Here is an 18,355-nt window from a genome sequence, read left to right on the forward strand (position 1 = left end):
CCATTCCTCAGCACTGACATCCCTCACCTTTATCAATGCAGAATTTACAGTAAGAAAAGAATCCTAGCAACTTTTGTTTTGTACCAAATGAAAGCTCTGTTAATATTTACCGATGGAAATTGCTTCTGTTATTATACCAAATATTTGGGTGACAGCTCTTTCAAAATTGTCTGTGCTTCAATCTGTTCCCAAATTAGAGTTGACTATATTTGAGTCTAGTTGAAAATGTGTAATTTTATATTTGATATTTGATATTCTCCTCACGGCGGTTGTAGCCTCTACAGAGGAACGTATCCTCCAGTCTCTATAGGTTGGAGGTTACACTTAGCAATATTAGCAGATGAATTCTTAATGTGTTCTTATCACATTCCCCTGTCCACTGTTACCAGAGGTGTTAACCTGTTCATATTAACTCACCAGCATTAAAATAGCAGACAGAGGAATGTTTTACAAACATGTTAAGCACTCGTACACCATTATTACTAGTAGCCATTTCTAGGCTTTTGTGTTAACATCGTGAATGTAGCAGGAGGATTTCCTACTTTCACTATTTCCTGTATCACTATTTCCTATATTCACTATTTCCTGTATCACTATTTCCTATATTCACTATTTCCTGTATCACTATTTCCTATATTCACTATTTCCTGTATCACTATTTCCTATATTCACTATTTCCTGTATCACTATTTCCTGTATCACTATTTCCTATATTCACTATTTCCTGTATCACTATTTCCTATATTCACTATTTCCTGTATTCACTATTTCCAGTATCACTATTTCCGATATTCACTATTTCCTATATTCTCTATTTCCTACTTTCACTATTTCCTGTATCACTATTTCCTATATTCACTATTTCCTATATTCACTATTTCCGGTATCACTATTTCCTATATTCACTATTTCCGATATCACTATTTCCTATATTCACTATTTCCTGTATCACTATTTCCTATATTCACTATTTCCTATATTCACTATTTTCTATGGCCACTATTTTGTATGTTCACTATTTCCTATCTTCGCTGTTTCCTGTTTTCACTGTTTCCTTCATTTACTGTGTTCTACGCTCACTATTTCTAAAGGAACGCACTTATGATTTCACCAGAAATAGTGTTCGGAGGAGATCACTATGTTCACGATGTCACTGAGACAGAGCGACCAGAAGAAGTTTGCCAAAGTCTTGATTCCAGTGGTCAGACTACGTATAATAGATATTTGATAATATTCTTATTGGATTTCTGGCCTGTACCAAATCTAATCCATGGCCACCATTAGCATTTCCCCAGCGCATTGAAACCTCTCTTTATCTAAATATTCAAATGGATCTAATCTCTTCTCTTTCTCACTTACAGTATAATGAAGTGGAGCCAGTGGTATGTTGCATGAACTCAGTCTTTGGTTTCAAATTATTTGAATGGATTTATTAGCATGTATTTTGTGTACGTATTTAATATTCATTAATTTTCCTTTTGGCCTGCAGTGTTGCTCCTTTGAGTGTCAGGTAGGTGCTCTTCAAGAGAAGTTTCTTTGCAATACCAGCAATTCATTTTCTACCTTGTTGCTTTAAAGGGAACTATTTACATGGTGACATTTTATCTTACAGTCATTGAAAGGATCGCCTGGATCTCCTGGTGATTTGGGAGAAAAGGTTAGTGTCTCAGGCTTTATAAAACGTGTATATGTGTGTGTGGGGTGGGTGGGGGATGTAGCTGTAGCTAATATTTAAAACATTGAAAGTTTGATGGATATCCCTCATTTCAAGGATGACTGGATCATGCCGAGTTTGCCAGATCGTTGAAGATTTCCAACTCTCCAGAATTGACCTGGAATCTCCAGGAATTGAAGATTAATCTCCTGGACACTGTTACGTGCAACCAGGGAGGAAAATCATAGGGGCATTTAAAAAAAAAGTGTTCTTTGAACACTTTCACTTCTTAGTTATAAAAAGGATGTTTGACTGAGAGTCAAGAATCACCCAATCGGGTAACAAATAGTCCATGCATTTCTCAATTGGTGTGGAAAGGCAGTGCTCCATGAGGATGGATGTGTTGAGCGACCAATGGTGGGAACGTGGGGGGAGGGGTGGTTGGAGGCAGGAGGTCATGTGATGAAACCTCCAGGAATAAGTCCAACCAGAGTTGGCAACCCTAGGCCTGGATGGTCTGGCTGGAGTCTGTTGGTCGTTGTTGTGCGTCTTTTGCGGTTTAGTCTCGTTACTCAACTTACACAGATAGTTGTTTTTTTTGAAGTAAAAGGCACCGCGTACACAGTGGGGCACATGACGGAGACACCAAGCACATATTTACAATTTTAAAGGGGGGTGCAGGAACAGGGAGGCCTGGGGGTGCACATACACAAATCTTTGAAGGTGGCAGGTCAAGTCGACAAGGCTGTTAAAAAAACATATGGGATCCTGGGCTTTATAAATAGATTGAATTTAAATTCGCCAGCTGCCGTGGCGGGATTTGAACTCATGACTCTGGATTTTAGTCCAGTAACATAACCACTATGCTAGGCATAGAGTACAAAAGCAAGGAAGTTATGCTGAACCTTTGTAAATCACTGGTTAGGCCTCAGCTGGAGAATTGTGTTCCATTCTGGGCACCACACTTTATGAAGGATGTCAAGGCTTTGGAGAGGGTGCAGAGGAGATTTAAACCAGAATGGTACCAGGGATGAGGGACTTCAGTTTTGTGGAGAGACTAGAAGCTGGGATTGTTCTCCTTAGAGCAGAGGAGGTTAAGGGGAGATTTATTAGATGTGTTCAAAATCATGAAGGGTTTTGATAGAGTAGATAAGGAGAAACTATTTACACTGTCAGGAGGGTCGGTAACTAGAGGACACAGATTTAAAATAATTGGGAAAAGAACCGGGGGGGGGATGAGGAGAATTTTTTTTACAAGTTGTTATGATCTGGAATACACTGCCTGAAAGGGAAGCACATTCAATGGTAACTTTGAAAAGGGAATTGATAAATATTTGAAAAGGAAAAATTTGCAGGGCCGTGGGGAAAGAGCAGGAGAGCGGGACTAATTGGACGGCTCTTTCAAAGAGCCGGCACAGGCACGATGGGCCGAATGGCCTCCTTCTGTGTTTGTCATTGGCCTGTTCTTGCCATGCTCGCCCTGTCATTGGGGAGGACACTGCTTTTTTTATGGTTGTTTTTCACACAGATTCAGCTCACCACAGCCTGCCATTTTTGACTTCACATTAAAACGTTTGCTTCTGGGCTGACTGTCTGAGAATGAGCTGATGTAGAACCAGTCAAGGAATACTGATAGCAATGAAAGAGTCTCCATCTGTCTCATAGCTCACCCTGATTCAAAATATCAGATATATGAACTTAATTTGACAATATTGATGAGTCAAATCCAACAACTTACATTCAGTAATGAAAACCCTCTCACCTTTTCAATTAACGGGAACAATTTCATCAATTTGCATAGAAATTTGTTTGAGGTTTTCAATTTTACATTCACTTAATGGATTTGAACAGTGTGTGTTTAAGGTATCAATCTTCATTGTACAATATGCATTATTCTTTGCACTAATTATTTTAATAAGCTAAAATGCACATTATCTTGCTTTTTAACAGGGTTCAGATGGACGTCGAGGCCCTCACGGCCCCATGGGCCCACATGGACCTCCGGTATGTACAGAACCTCATTCCATCTTCACAGTTACTTCCCCTGCACCATTACTGTAAACACTGCATAAGAATGTGTCCAATAGTCCTGCAAAGCAAAGGCCTGTTCTTAATGTGTTTCACACAAGAGAGTCGCATTTTCCAATTCACCTTACGCCGTTTATTTCAATAAATATTATCCTGTATTATCCTGATCCCTGCCATGATTTCCAGAGTTGCAATTATTTATTTTCCTGTGCAACCTTTGAGGCTCCAGGGCTTTTCATTGTGGCCTCGCAAGAACCTCTTCATTCTCCTGTACAATACTGATATCCACCCATCCTGTACAGTACTGATATCCACCCATCCTGTACAATACTGATATCCACCCATCCTGTACAGTACTGATATCCACCCATCCTGTACAGTACTGATATCCACCCATCCTGTACAGTACTGATATCCACCCATCCTGTACAATACTGATATCCACCCATCCTGTACAGTACTGATATCCACCCATCCTGTACAGTACTGATATCCATCCATCCTGTACAATACTGATATCCACCCATCCTGTACAGTACTGATATCCACCCATCCTGTACAATACTGATATCCACCCATCCTGTACAATACTGATATCCACCCATCCTGTACAATACTGATATCCACCCATCCTGTACAGTACTGATATCCACCCATCCTGTACAATACTGATATCCACCCATCCTGTACAATACTGATATCCACCCATCCTGTACAGTACTGATATCCACCCATCCTGTACAGTAATGATATCCAGCCATCCATCCTGTACAGTAATGATATCCACCCATCCTGTACAATACTGATATCCACCCATCCTGTACAATACTGATATCCACCCATCCTGTACAGTACTGATATCCACCCATCCTGTACAATACTGATATCCACCCATCCTGTACAGTACTGATATCCACCCATCCTGTACAATACTGATATCCACCCATCCTGTACAATACTGATATCCACCCATCCTGTACAATACTGATATTCACCCCTCCTGTACAGTACTGATATCCACCCATCCTGTACAATACTGATATCCACCCATCCTGTACAATACTGATATCCACCCATCCTGTACAGTACTGATATCCACCCATCCTGTACAGTAATTATATCCACCCATCCATCCTGTACAGTAATGATATCCACCCATCCTGTACAATACTGATATCCACCCATCCTGTACAGTACTGATATCCACCCATCCTGTACAGTACTGATATCCACCCATCCTGTACAGTAATGATATCCACCCATCCTGTACAATACTGATATCCACCCATCCTGTACAATACTGATATCCACCCATCCTGTACAGTGCTGATATCCACCCATCCTGTACAGTACTGATATCCACCCATCCTGTACAGTAATGATATCCACCCATCCTGTACAGTACTGATATCCACCCATCCTGTACAGTAATGATATGCACCCATCCTGTACAGTAATGATATCCAGCCATCCATCCTGTACAGTACTGATATCCACCCATCCTGTACAGTAATGATATCCACCCATCCTGTACAGTAATGATATCCACCGATCCTGTACAGTAATGATATCCACCCATCCTGTACAATACTGATATCCATCCATCCTGTACAGTACTGATATCCACCCATCCTGTACAATACTGATATCCACCCATCCTGTACAGTAATGATATCCACCGATCCTGTACAGTAATGATATCCACCCACCCATCCTGTACAGTACTGATATCCACCCATCCTGTACAGTACTGATATCCACCCATCCTGTACAGTACTGATATCCACCCATCCTGTACAGTACTGATATCCACCCATCCTGTACAGTACTGATTTCCAGCCACCCTGTACAGTACTGATATCCAGCCACCCTGTACAGTACTGATATCCACCCATCCATCCTGTACAGTACTGATATCCACCCATCCTGTACAGTACTGATTTCCAGCCACCCTGTACAGTACTGATTACCAGCCACCCTGTACAGTACTGATATCCAGCCAAGCTTTACAGTACTGATATCTAACCATCCTGTAAGTACTGATAACTAACCATCCTATACAGTACTGATTTCTAACCATCCTTTATTGTACTGATGTCCACCCATCTTGTACTATACTGATATCCACCCATCCCGTACAGTACTGATATCATAAGAACATAAAAAATAGCAGCAGGAGTAGGCCATACAGCCCCTCGAGCCTGCTCCGCCATTCAATCAGATCATGACTGATCTTCAACCTCAACTCTACTTTCGCGCCCGATCTCCATATCCCTTGATTCCCCTGGAGTCCAACCACACATCCTGTACAGTACTGATATCAAACCATCCTCCTGTACAGTACTGATATCAAACCATCCTCCTGTACAGTACTGATATCAAACCATCCTCCTGTGCAGTACTGATATCAAACCATACTCCTGTACAGTACTGATATCAAACCATCCTCCTGTACAGTACTGATATCAAACCATCCTCCTGTACAGTACTGATATCAAACCATCCTCCTGTACAGTACTGATATCAAACCATCCTCCTGTACAGTACTGATATCAAACCATCCTCCTGTACAGTACTGATATCAAACCATCCTCCTGTACAGTACTGATATCAAACCATCCTCCTGTACAGTACTGATATCAAACCATACTCCTGTACAGTACTGATATCAAACCATCCTCCTGTACAGTACTGATATCCACCCATCCAGTACAGTAACGATACCTAACCATCCTGTACAGTACTGATATCAAACCATCCTCCTGTACAGTACTGATATCCACCCATCCAGTACAGTAACGATACCTAACCATCCTGTACAGGACTGATATCTAACCACCCATTCTGTAGAGAACTGATATCCACCCATAAGACCATAAAACCATAAGAGATAGGAGCAGGAGTAGGCCATTCGGCCCCTCGAGCCTGCTCCACTATTTAATGAGATCAAGGCTGATCTGATTTTTACCTCAACTCCACTTTCCCGCCCTTTCCCCATTACCAGATCCAAAATGGCGTGTTCTTTGGTTGGTTCCCCGACATATTGGTCTAAGAAACAGTCCCTAATACACTCTATGAACTCCTCCTCAGGGCTATTTTTGCCAATTTGATTTGTCCAATCTATGTGAAAGTTAAAATCGCCCATGATTATTGCATTACCTTTTTTACAAGCCCCCCTTATTTCCTGATTAATATTTTGCCCTACAGTGTAGCTACTGTTAGGAGGCCTATATACTATTCCCACCAGTGATTTCTTTCCCTTGCTATTTCTTACCTCCACCCAAATTGAATCGACATCTTGATTTTCTGAGCCAAGATCATTTCTCACTATTATACCAATTTCATCCTTAATCAACCGAGCTACCCCACCACCTTTACCTTTTCTCTTATCCTTCCGAAATGTTAAATAACTCTGAATAATTAGCTCCCAACCTTGGTCACCTTGCAACCACGTCTCTGTAATGGCCACGAGATCATACCCATTTGTTTCTATTTGTGCCGTCAATTCATCTATCTTATTACGAATGCTGCGCGCATTCAGATAAAGAACCTTTAATTTTGTCTTTTTACCATTCTTTCCTACCCCGGTCCCATTTGCTTGTGCACTCTTATGTTTGTACGCTCTGACACACTCTGTTTATCATTACCCCCATCACTTTCCTGTACTACTTCCTTGTCTTTTTATCAATCTAAACTTCGCCCCACCTGAGCCCTCCCCCTCCTCTATTTAGTTTAAAGCCTTCTCTACCGCCGTAGTTATTCGGTTTGCCACCCATCCCCTACAGGACTGATATCCACCCATCCCCTATAGGACTGATATCCACACATATCCTACAGGACTGATATCCACCCATCTCCTACAGGACTGATATCCACCCATTACCCCTCAGCAGTATGCACTCATGCTACATTCCTGTTTGTGCTATTTTCACACAGATGTTAGCTCATTTAAACATTTGATGAGAGCTGTAAACCTTTCGTACAGGAGATGTATATTATTTGTGTGGCTGAGGTTCTGATCTGAAGTGTTCCACATGGCAATCCCAGTTCCTCCACGATTAAAACACTTCACTCTACTTTCAGTATTGGGTCCTCTGGGCCATTGGATAGACTGGTGCTCAGCACACCCAGAACCGGTTTGGGTTCATTGACTCTCACTTCTGGTTCAGGAAATTGTAGGTTCAAGCCCTAGTCCAGGACTTAAGCGCAATGATCTATGCTGACCCTGAGGGGCTTATCTGAGGCACCATCCATTGGCTGAGATGTTAAACCGGGGTCCAGTTCAGCTATATGGTTGCCAGGAAGGATTAAACCAAATGGGCTGAAATGCCTTCTCGAACCTTGACAGTCTTCTGATGTTGGGCAAATTCAGTTCTCCCGACACAGAGCTGTGAAACCTGTACGGGCTACAAACCAAATTGCCGATACGTGTTACTATAGTGCAAATTGGGAGTGCTAAACCGTTAAAATATACCTTATAGCGCTTTCAGTTTACAGCAAGCATGTCCTGGTGTGAACTGGGCAAAGAGCCCTGAACACTGTGAGCGAGCATTGTGCGCACGTACGCTCAAATGTAACGTAAGCACAGCTGTCAAAGGGCAGTTTTAACCTGCGTACACACATGAATATATTCATCCTCACATCGATAGGTAACAGGGGCCTACAGCTCTCATTGTGGCCATTATAGGACAGTGAGTGTAGTGATACCAACATAGGAACATAGGAATGGGAGTAGGCCATTCAGCCCCTCGAGTCTGTTCCGCCATTCAATTAGATCATGGCTGATCAACCATTTCAACAAGATCTCTCAATCAGCCCTACGTAGTCAGATCTCATTCATTTTTCCTTTCCTTTTTCTCTTTTAATTTCACTTTTTAATTTCCCTTTCTTGTTCGTAATATTTTCCAATTCCCGTCCCCTCAGTGTTGGTACAGCCCGAGAACTAGAGTCGATGGTATCAGCTGGTGTACTCTTGTGACACCCCTCTTGTTTTAGTCGAGATGGTTAATCAGCTTATTTAAAATGGGTTAACGTCTGCCTTAAAACATCACCGGCGAATATCAAATGATAGCTGCAACAATAGCAGTAACACATCGAAACAACAGACTAAGTTCACTCGCTTTTCAGTTCTGCCTATTATTTGTTTGAATTGATTCTCTTACCATTGACAAACTGTTCTTCTTTATTTCAGGGTCAAACCGGCGATGTTGGGCCAGCTGGACATCCGGGTATGAAGGTATCTATCTGGATTGCAGTCACCGCAAGGATCTAATGTCATGTTTCACAATATGATGTTTGAATCTTTCTTTCAATAACAATGTCTTTGTTTTTTGACAACAGGGTGACAAAGGAGAACGTGGTGGTAAGGTAAGGTCATCAATAAATTTTATCAGTAAATTCGGACTTGGTTCCTATTACCCACAGTGATTTCAGTGATAGCGGCCCCATCTCATTGCAGATATTGTAGAATATATAGAATAGATATATCGATCCCAGCTTCTATTCTATATTATAATATATATGATATGTGTATACAATATAGAATAGAAGCTGGGATTTTTCTCCTTAGAGCAGATTTAAGGGGAGATTTAATGGAGGTGTTCAAAATTATGAGGGGTTTTGATAGAGTCGATGGGGAGAACTGTTTCCACTGGCAGAAGGGTCAGTAACCAGAGGACACAGATTGAAGATAATTGGCAAAAGAACCAGAGGGGAGAGGAGGAGAATTTTTTTTACGCAGTGAGTTGTTATGATCTGGAATGCGCTGCCTGAAAGGGCGGTGGAAGCAGATTCAATAGTAACTTTCGAAAGGGAATTGGATAAATACTTGAAAAGGAAAAAATTTGCAGGGCTATTGGGAAAGAGCAGGGGAGTGGGACTAATTGGATAGTTCTTTCAAAGAGCCGGCACATGCATGACGGGCCGAATGGCCTCTGTCTGTGCTGTATGATTCTATGATATGGCAGCTCGCTGCGAGGAGGACAGGAAATCAGCTGGCTCCTACATGGAGTTGACCAGGCTGCTCGACGCCAGCTCCGCCCACTTGCACTTCAAAATTGCCATGGGGTCCTAATTTACGTCATATTGGGTGGCTTCCCACTGAAATAGGCAGGCAGTTCGCCCACACTTCTCAGGACCTTACTGAAGGTGGCAGGGGCTGAAGCGCCAATGGAAAGAGGCCGGTAAGTGACCCAACCCCAATTTCAGACCCCGACCGCCGCATTTACTCCAGGCAGAGGCACTTAAACTCGGTCCCATTCTCTTCAGTTCTCCTGGGGTTTTACGGCTGGCTTGCAATTCACCTTAGTGGAAAAGACTGAGGAGAGATCTACAATGAGTGGGGAGCCTAATATCGCCAGGGAAAGGGGCAACCAGATTTACCATGGATGGGGAGCATCTATTATCACCATGGGAGAGGGATTCCAGTGTCGCCAGGGGGAGGGAGAATCCAGTGTCGCCGGGGGGAGGGAGAATCCAGTGTCGCCGGGGGGAGGGAGAATCCAGTGTCGCCGGGGGGAGGGAGAATCCAGTGTCGCCGGGGGGAGGGAGAATCCAGTGTCGCCGGGGGGAGGGAGAATCCAGTGTCGCCAGGGGAGGGAGAATCCAGTGTCGCCGGGGGGGAGGGAGAATCCAGTGTCGCCGGGGGGAGGGAGAATCCAGTGTCGCCAGGGGAGGGAGAATCCAGTGTCGCCGGGGGGAGGGAGAATCCAGTGTCGCCAGGGGGAGGGAGAATCCAGTGTCGCCGGGGGGAGGGAGAATCCAGTGTCGCCAGGGGAGGGAGAATCCAGTGTCGCCGGGGGGAGGGAGAATCCAGTGCCGCCGGGGGGAGGGAAAATCCAGTGTCGCCGGAGGTTGGGAGAATCCAGTGTCGCCGGGGGGAGGGAGAATCCAGTGTCGCCGGGGGGAGGGAGAATCCAGTGTCGCCGGGGGGGAGGGAGAATCCAGTGCCGCCGGGGGGAGGGAGAATCCAGTGTCGCCAGGGGAGGGAGAATCCAGTGTCGCCGGGGGGAGGGAGAATCCAGTGTCGCCGGGGGGGAGGGAGAATCCAGTGTCGCCAGGGGAGGGTAGCCCAGGGGAGGGGAGCCTAGTGTCTCTAGAGTTCAGTGGGTGAGAAAACTTTCCTTCTTTACATGTCTATAATGAAGTGTGATCTCAATCTAGTTCAGGATATGAAATAATCTGACAAGAAAAGCACGCATAGGATGTTAAACTGTTTCTTTCCTTTTCCAGGGCGACAGAGGATACAAAGGAGGCAAGGTTAGAACAGCTTTTAATCGTTTCAGGATTTTAAAGAGTCTGTTGCCCTAAAGGTAAAGCATTAAAAACGCCTCATTTGTGTTCTTCCCTGTACTAATCCGTATCTCGTTCTGTTCTGCCTGATGATTTTAGGGTGCAAAGGGATTCCCTGGAAGAGATGGGAAAGATGGTCATAAGGTAAGAGATACTGAATATTGCTTCAATACCCTGTTCAGAGAAAGCAACCGCCCTTCGATCAGGCACAGCCAGTACTAAAAGATCGGCAGTCGAGTAAAGTCCGTCCCAAAAGAACTGTTAAAGCAAAGGTTTACAGTGGATACGTTCATATTAAGCAGTCCCGATAATATAAGAGATTATTCTAGTGCACTTTTTTATGAGATAATTGGGATTTAATTCTAATTGAATGGTGGAATGGGTTCGAGGGGCTGAATGGCCTATTCCTGTTCCTATGTTCCTATATTTTTATTTCCCTGACATGTTATGCATTTTAGCATAAAGATGGTCATGCTGGCCCGGTCAGACTAACACGAACAACAATCACTAGTCCCTATTCAAATAGGATAAGGCAATTGTTCCTTCACTACAGCAGACATTTTACAATGCATTTTATATAGACGTCCATTATATCATTTACATTTGCTGTTAAGAATGCTCTGGGATCGTTATATCCTTCCTGCCGGATGAGTTTTAACCTACACTGCTCTACCTAAATAAATCGCCAGAGAGAAGGGGCCCAAAACAATTGTACGGAGCAGAGAGAAACAGGGAGGGCCATTTTAATCTAACTCGCCAGTCGGAAAACCAATGCGATTGGATGGAACGCTGGTTTTACATCCCGTCCAATATTACTCTCCACTGATTTCCGTTTCTGTTCCCCGACGGGCGGGTTAGGTTAAAATTACCCCCAGCTTTTGCGCCGTTTAATATGTCTCTGCAAAAGATACTCGTACGCAGAGGTTAGATACTGAGGATGGATAGAAGGGCACTCTTGCCACTGAGTCAGAATGTTGTGTGTTCTAAGCCCCACTTCAGAGACTGGAGCATATTTGAGCTGACACTGAGTGAGTGCTCCAATATTGGAGGTGCCATCCTTTGAATGAGATGTTAAATTTGAGGTCCTGTAGTCTTGTTCAGCTGGGCACTAGGGAGTCCTATGGCTCGTCTCAAAAAAGAGCAAGATGTTTTCTCAGTGTCCCAGAACAGATTAACTGGCCATTCGTCTCACTGCTGTTTTGGGATCATGTTGTATGCTGTGCTTAGCCGCATAAACTGAGCAGTGTAGTCAGTGAAGTACGCTGGTGGTGTGCTTATGTTACTGGACTAGAAATCCAGAGGCCTGGACTAATAATCCAGATGAAGGCGAGCACAAATCCGACCATAGCAGTTTGAGAATTTGAATTCAGCTTTAAAAAATCTGGAAGTAATAAGCTGGTATCAGTAAAAGTGAGAATGAAATTATCAGATTGTTGTTAAAACTCAAATGGTTCACTAATGTCCTTTTAGGTAAAGGAAACCTGCTACCCTTACCTGGCCTATACGTGACTCCAGTCCCATACCAATGTGGTTAACTCTTTACTGCCCTCCGAGGTGGCCTAGCAAGCCACTCAGTTCCATCACCACCTTCTCAGGGCAATGAGGGATGGGCGTTAAATGCCGGCCTTGCCAGCGACGCCCACATCCTGAGAATGAATATTTTAAAAAGATATACGAGAATGCTTTGTAAATGCAAGTTCTTTCTTTAATGTTACATGGAATAGTTTATATTTAAAAACGTGGTCTACAATGTAGTTACTTTAGTTACGAGGATAGACTGGAGAAGTTGGGGTTGTTCTTCTCAGAACAGAGATGATTGCGCGGAGATTTGATAGAAGTATTCAAAATCATGACGAGCCTAGACAGAGTAGATAGAGAGAAACTGTTCCCATTGACGGAAGGGTCAAGAACCAGAGGATATAGATTTACGGTGATCGGAAAAAGAACCAAAGGTGACATGAGGGAAAACTTTTTTACACAGCGAGTGGTTAGGATCTGGAATGCACTGCCTGAGGGGGTAGTGGTGGCAGATTCAATCATGGCCTTCAAAAGGGAACTGGATAAGTACTTGAAAGGAAAAAAATTGCAGAGCTATGGGATGGGAGCTGGATTGCTCTTGCATAGAGCCGGCAAGGACTCGATGGGGCGAATGGCCTCCTTCCGTGCTGTAACCTTTCTATGATAAGAAGTAATCATATTTCATATTTTAGACAGGGATGGTTTGTTTCTTTATATTATTACGACACAGAGTTGAATTTTTGTAATTTTTTTTTGATCAGGGTGAGGATGGGTATTCTGGTCTGCCAGGCTGCTTTGGGTCCGCAGGATCTCCTGTAAGTATGGTGCTCTACTTTGTTCTTTTTCTTATGAAAACATTTCAAATACTTGGTAAATGACTGTTCATCCATGACACAATGTTACTGACTCTTCTTTCCGTTCAAAATATTAGCTTGTGAGTTTGAAAGCAGCATCTCCGCTGTATTTGAAATACGAGCCTGTGAGTTAGGGCCTGGTCTGTGACCTAGGGCTGTATTTGACATCTGGGCACCGGACAAACACATGTTCATGAAACGGAAAAGATTATGCCCTGCAGAGTTTGTAGAATAACAATAGGCCTGGACTAATAATTCAGAGAGAACGAGTTCAAATCTCACCATGGCAGTTTCAGAATTTGAATTCAGTTCAAAATAAAAAGCTGGTAACTGTAAAAGTGACCATGAAGCTGTCGATTGTCGTAAAAACCCCATCTGGTTCACTAATGTCCCTTAGGGAAGGAAACCTGCCGCCCTTACCCAGTCTGGTCTATATGTGACTCCAATACTCACATCAATGGTTGGCTTCTGAAGTGGCCCAGCAATCCCCTTAGTTGTATCAAACCGCTACCAGTGGTTTAAGAAGAAGGCCCATCACCACCTTCTCAGGGCGACGCGGGATGGACAATAAATGCTGGCCTTGCCAGCGACACCCACATCCTGAGAATGAATATTAAAAAAAATACAGGTCACTACAGAAGTGGGGAGTTTGGAGAAACAGCTCAGCTAATGTGGGTGAGCTTTAAAGTTTAAAGACAAACTCAGTTATTGGCTGTGGTGACCATAACTCCTTTTCAGAATTATATTTTAAAAATCTCCAACTGTTATATCAGCTATCCCCAAGCCTTAAACCATGTTAAGAATTGTAAAGTAACTTTAGTGAAGTATTTAATCCTAATTCTCCCCTTTGTCCTGGCACTTTGTTCTTGTTGCACAATGCGGACTCTTTAAGGCTTCGGCCTGTCTTCCTCCTCCATCACTGAATGGGGAAACAGTCCCATATTGATATTTACATTGTCGCCATTGATGATGAACCCCCCCCCACCCCCATTTTCACCCCCAAAAAGAAAGTAATTACTTAATCATTGCACAAACTTTCACATGGACAGTAAAGTTTGCTGCACCAGTGTTAACGATTCGCCTCATCTCTATACTTCTCCATGTCCTCCAATGTTCTCAGGCCCTGTTAGATGTACTTAAGTTTCTGGAGATTCCTCCATCCATTGAATGCAGAATGTTAACCAGCGCCCTGCACCCAACTGTCCACAGAGAGGACAGATCCTCCTCTGTGTGATGCACTGGAAAAGCCACCACTTGAATGAGTCAGTCAAGACCATCATGAAGCTTAAGGTTCATATCATCAACTGGAAACATCTGGGAGCCCTTGGGAATGCAGGGGCGAGGGGCTTAGACGTACGTCAAGCGCCCACTGCCAGTTGATATTAGGGTCGCCAGTCCTCCAGGATGGTCCTGGAGTCTCCAGGAATGAAAGATTAATCTCCAAGATACTGCTACAAGCAAAAGCCCAGGAGAAAAATCACAGGGGCATTAAAAATATTATGTGTTTTTTTCATTTCCTTTGAACACTTTTGTTTTTTAATTATAAAAATATTGGAGATAAGGAAGAAAAGGCTGTTTGACTGACAGACAAGAGTCATCCAATTGGGTAACGAAGAGTCTGTTAGCTTTCTAATTGGCGACCAATGGCGGGAGCGGGGGGGTGGGGCGATTGGAGGTGGGTCATGTGATGAGACCTCCAGGAATACGTCCAATGAAAGTTGGCAACCCTAATTGATATCTGGCTGGATTACTTCAGTGGTATTGTTCAGCACTTCTTATGTCATTTATCACAGACCCTCGGATAGAAGTGCCTGTTTCCAATTAGCATAAATAAATGGAGATTGAAATGTGATTCTGTCTTTTCCTGATAGCAAGAGGGATTGACTGCAAATCTTTTGAAATCTTTTCCCTCATAGGGTCCAGCAGGACTACAAGGCCTCAAAGGAGACCCAGGTCCATTCGGAAGAAAAGGACTAAAGGTATGACTTTATCAAGAAGGGTACAGGGATATCGTTGTAAAGCACGGCCTCGCCACCAATCAATCCTTAAATAATGCCACAGCTGCATAACACCTGATCTCATCTGGCCGTAAACCTCTTTAATGCTGAGTCTTTTCTCACTTTTATTCCCTCACACAAAAAATAAGAAATGAAGGATTTTGCGATGATTGTGATCCCGAGTGACTTCAGGTCGCAGTTATACTGTCATTCTTGCACTGATTTCGGCTTCGCGTTGAGAGGAAGTTGGCATCATGACCTCAGCGCATGTCCCAGTATGCTTCTGGGATGCACTGAGGCCAAGTGACGGGAGTCCCCCTCAGGGAGGCTGGCTCACACCCCTGGTGCTTGACGCTGGCCTTCCCGGGGGCCAGTTTGATAAACTCACAGCAGAGCCTTTGTAAATTGTATCGAGAAGCCCAAACATTAAAAAATGTACCGGCAAAGGAGCAGAACTTTGCGTACGCGTGGAAGTGATTCGCAGCGGTGGGCAGCCCATAAAATAACAGGGATCTTGCTGCCTGGATATCTGCTTTGTCTTAAGTAGACCACCATTAGGCAGGGTGGGAGGCTAGCACAAGGATTGAACCCACGGTACCACACTCTAACTAACTGAGCTAACCGGTCACCCCTGAACTAACCGGCCTCCCCTGAACTAACCGGACACCCCTGAACTAACCGGTGGATCATCCCTGAACTAACCGGTGGGTCATTCCGGAACTAACCGATGGGTCTCCCTGAACGAACTGATGGGTCTCCCTGAACTAACCGATGGGTCACCCCTGAACTAACCGATGGGTCACCCCTGAACTAACCGATGGGTCTCCCCTGAACTAACCGGTGGGTCTCCCCTGAACTAACCAATGGGTCTCCCTGAACTAACCGATGGGTCTCCCTGAACTAACCAATGGGTCACCCTGAACTAACCGATGGGTCTCCCTGAACTAACCGATGGGTCACCCTAAACTAACCGATGGGTCTCCCTGAACTAACCGATGGGTCACCCTGAACTAACCGGTGGGTCTCCCCTGAACTAACCGATGGGTCTCCCTGAACTAACCGGTGGGTCTCCCTGAACTAACCGGTGGGTCTCCCCTGAACTAACCGATGGGTCTCCCTGAACTAACCGATGGGTCTCCCTGAACTAACCGATGGGTCTCCCCTGAACTAACCGATGGGTCTCCCCTGAACTAACCGGTGGGTCTCCCCTGAACTAACCAATGGGTCTCCCTGAACTAACCGGTGGGTCTCCCTGAACTAACCTGTGGGTCTCCCCTGAACTAACCGATGGGTCACCCTGAACTAACCGGTGGGTCTCCCTGAACTAACCTGTGGGTCTCCCCTGAACTAACCGGTGGGTCTCCCTGAACTAACCGATGGGTCTCCCTGAACTAACCGGTGGGTCTCCCTGAACTAACCGGTGGGTCTCCCTGAACTAACCGATGGGCCTCCCCTGAACTAACCAATGGGTCACCCTAAACTAACCGGTGGGTCTTCCTGAACTAACCGATGGGTCTCCCCTAAACTAACCGGTGGGTCTTCCTGAACTAACCGGTGGGTCTCCCCTGAACTAACCGATGGGTCTCCCCTGAACTAACCGGTACCGGGGTCTCCCTGAACTAACCGGTCATCCCTGAACTAACCGGTGGGTCTCCCCTGAACTAACCGGTACCGGGGTCTCCCTGAACTAACCGGTGGGTCTCCCCTGAACTGGTTTTACACAAGTGACCGTGCCATTTTTTTTTGGTGTTTTCTTCTTTAAAGCAAGAGACCGATTGTCATAAAGGAGTTTAATCCAAGGGTAAAGATGAAATGATTTATACAACTCTTGTGATACTTCGGGGCAGGGGAAGGGGAGTGTTAAAGAGAAATGCTGCTCTGATGACTGTGTTAGAAGTTCCCCTGTTCGGACGAGGGTAGATACAGGTGATCCTACCCTCTGCAAGACTTTGCGGCGCATCGTTTGGTTAGGGTTTTGACACAGTTTAAAGGTTCATCATGTCTCGGCATCTGCGGCTAAGCCGTGAAGTCAAAATCAGCCAGATTTCCTGCTCCCGGCTGGATATTGGGTGCGGACAGGATCAGGGGGTTGGTTGGGATGCCCCCTGTAGTCGGAAAGCCCGCTGGTATATGGACAATGGCCCAATTGAGTGAGATACAGGAGGGTTCCTGGACCCCTCAGAAAGGTAGTCCGGTATGAATCAGCCCCTGTAGGATGAGAGAAAATCAGAGGGAGGAAAATTACCTCAGACTGCAGGCCGTTTATAGCACCAATCAGTCTCAAATATACCTTCACAGGTACAGGCCCATCTTTGAACAGTCGACTGTCTCCCCTGAACTAACCCGTCTCCCCTGAGCTAACCGGTCTCCCCTGAACTAACCAGTCTCCCCTGAACTAACCTGTCTCCCCTGAACTAACCCGTCTCCCCTGAGCTAACCGGTCTCCCCTGAACTAACCCGTCTCCCCTGAACTAACCCGTCTCCCCTGAACTAACCGGTCTCCCCTGAGCTAACCCGTCTCCCCTGAGCTAACTCGTCTCCCCTGAACTAACCGGTCTCCCCTGAGCTAACCCGTCTCCCCTGAACTAACCGGTCTCCCCTGAGCTAACCCGTCTCCCCTGAACTAACCGGTCTCCCCTGAACTAACCCGTCGCCCCTGAACTAACCGGTCTCCCCTGAGCTAACCCGTCTCCCCTCAGCTAACCGGTCTCCCCTGAACTAACCCGTCTCCCCTGAACTAACCAATGACCAATGAATGTGGTTATTGACATGAGTTAACGCCTACCTACTCAATCAATCTGATTGTTTCATTTGATCAATCCACCCAGTATTGCATAGAACTACATAGAATGTACAGCACAGAAACAGGCCATTTGGCCCAACAGGTCCATGCTGGTGTTTATGCTCCAACAAGCCTCCTCCCACCCTACTTCATCTAATCCTATCAGCATACCCTTCTATTCCTTTCTCCCTCATGTGTTTATCTAGCTTCCCCTTAAATGCATCAAATGCGC

At 44.9% G+C, this 18,355-nt stretch overlaps 1 protein-coding gene across 1 annotated transcript in view; it reads left to right on the forward strand.

Moving 5' to 3' along the window:
* col6a1 (collagen, type VI, alpha 1) overlaps positions 1-18,355 on the forward strand; it is a 104,972-nt gene that overhangs the window by 13,709 nt on the left and 72,908 nt on the right. The window contains exons 6-15 of the mRNA XM_067988104.1: positions 1,362-1,382; positions 1,490-1,510; positions 1,613-1,657; positions 3,605-3,658; positions 8,874-8,918; positions 9,023-9,049; positions 10,913-10,939; positions 11,072-11,116; positions 13,252-13,305; positions 15,261-15,323. Of these exons, the coding sequence (XP_067844205.1) occupies positions 1,362-1,382; positions 1,490-1,510; positions 1,613-1,657; positions 3,605-3,658; positions 8,874-8,918; positions 9,023-9,049; positions 10,913-10,939; positions 11,072-11,116; positions 13,252-13,305; positions 15,261-15,323 (402 nt within the window). The remainder of the gene's footprint in view (positions 1-1,361; positions 1,383-1,489; positions 1,511-1,612; positions 1,658-3,604; positions 3,659-8,873; positions 8,919-9,022; positions 9,050-10,912; positions 10,940-11,071; positions 11,117-13,251; positions 13,306-15,260; positions 15,324-18,355) is intronic.

The sequence above is a fragment of the Heptranchias perlo genome, chromosome 7 (assembly GCF_035084215.1).
Source record: "Heptranchias perlo isolate sHepPer1 chromosome 7, sHepPer1.hap1, whole genome shotgun sequence".
Classification (NCBI taxonomy): Eukaryota; Metazoa; Chordata; class Chondrichthyes; order Hexanchiformes; family Hexanchidae; genus Heptranchias; species Heptranchias perlo.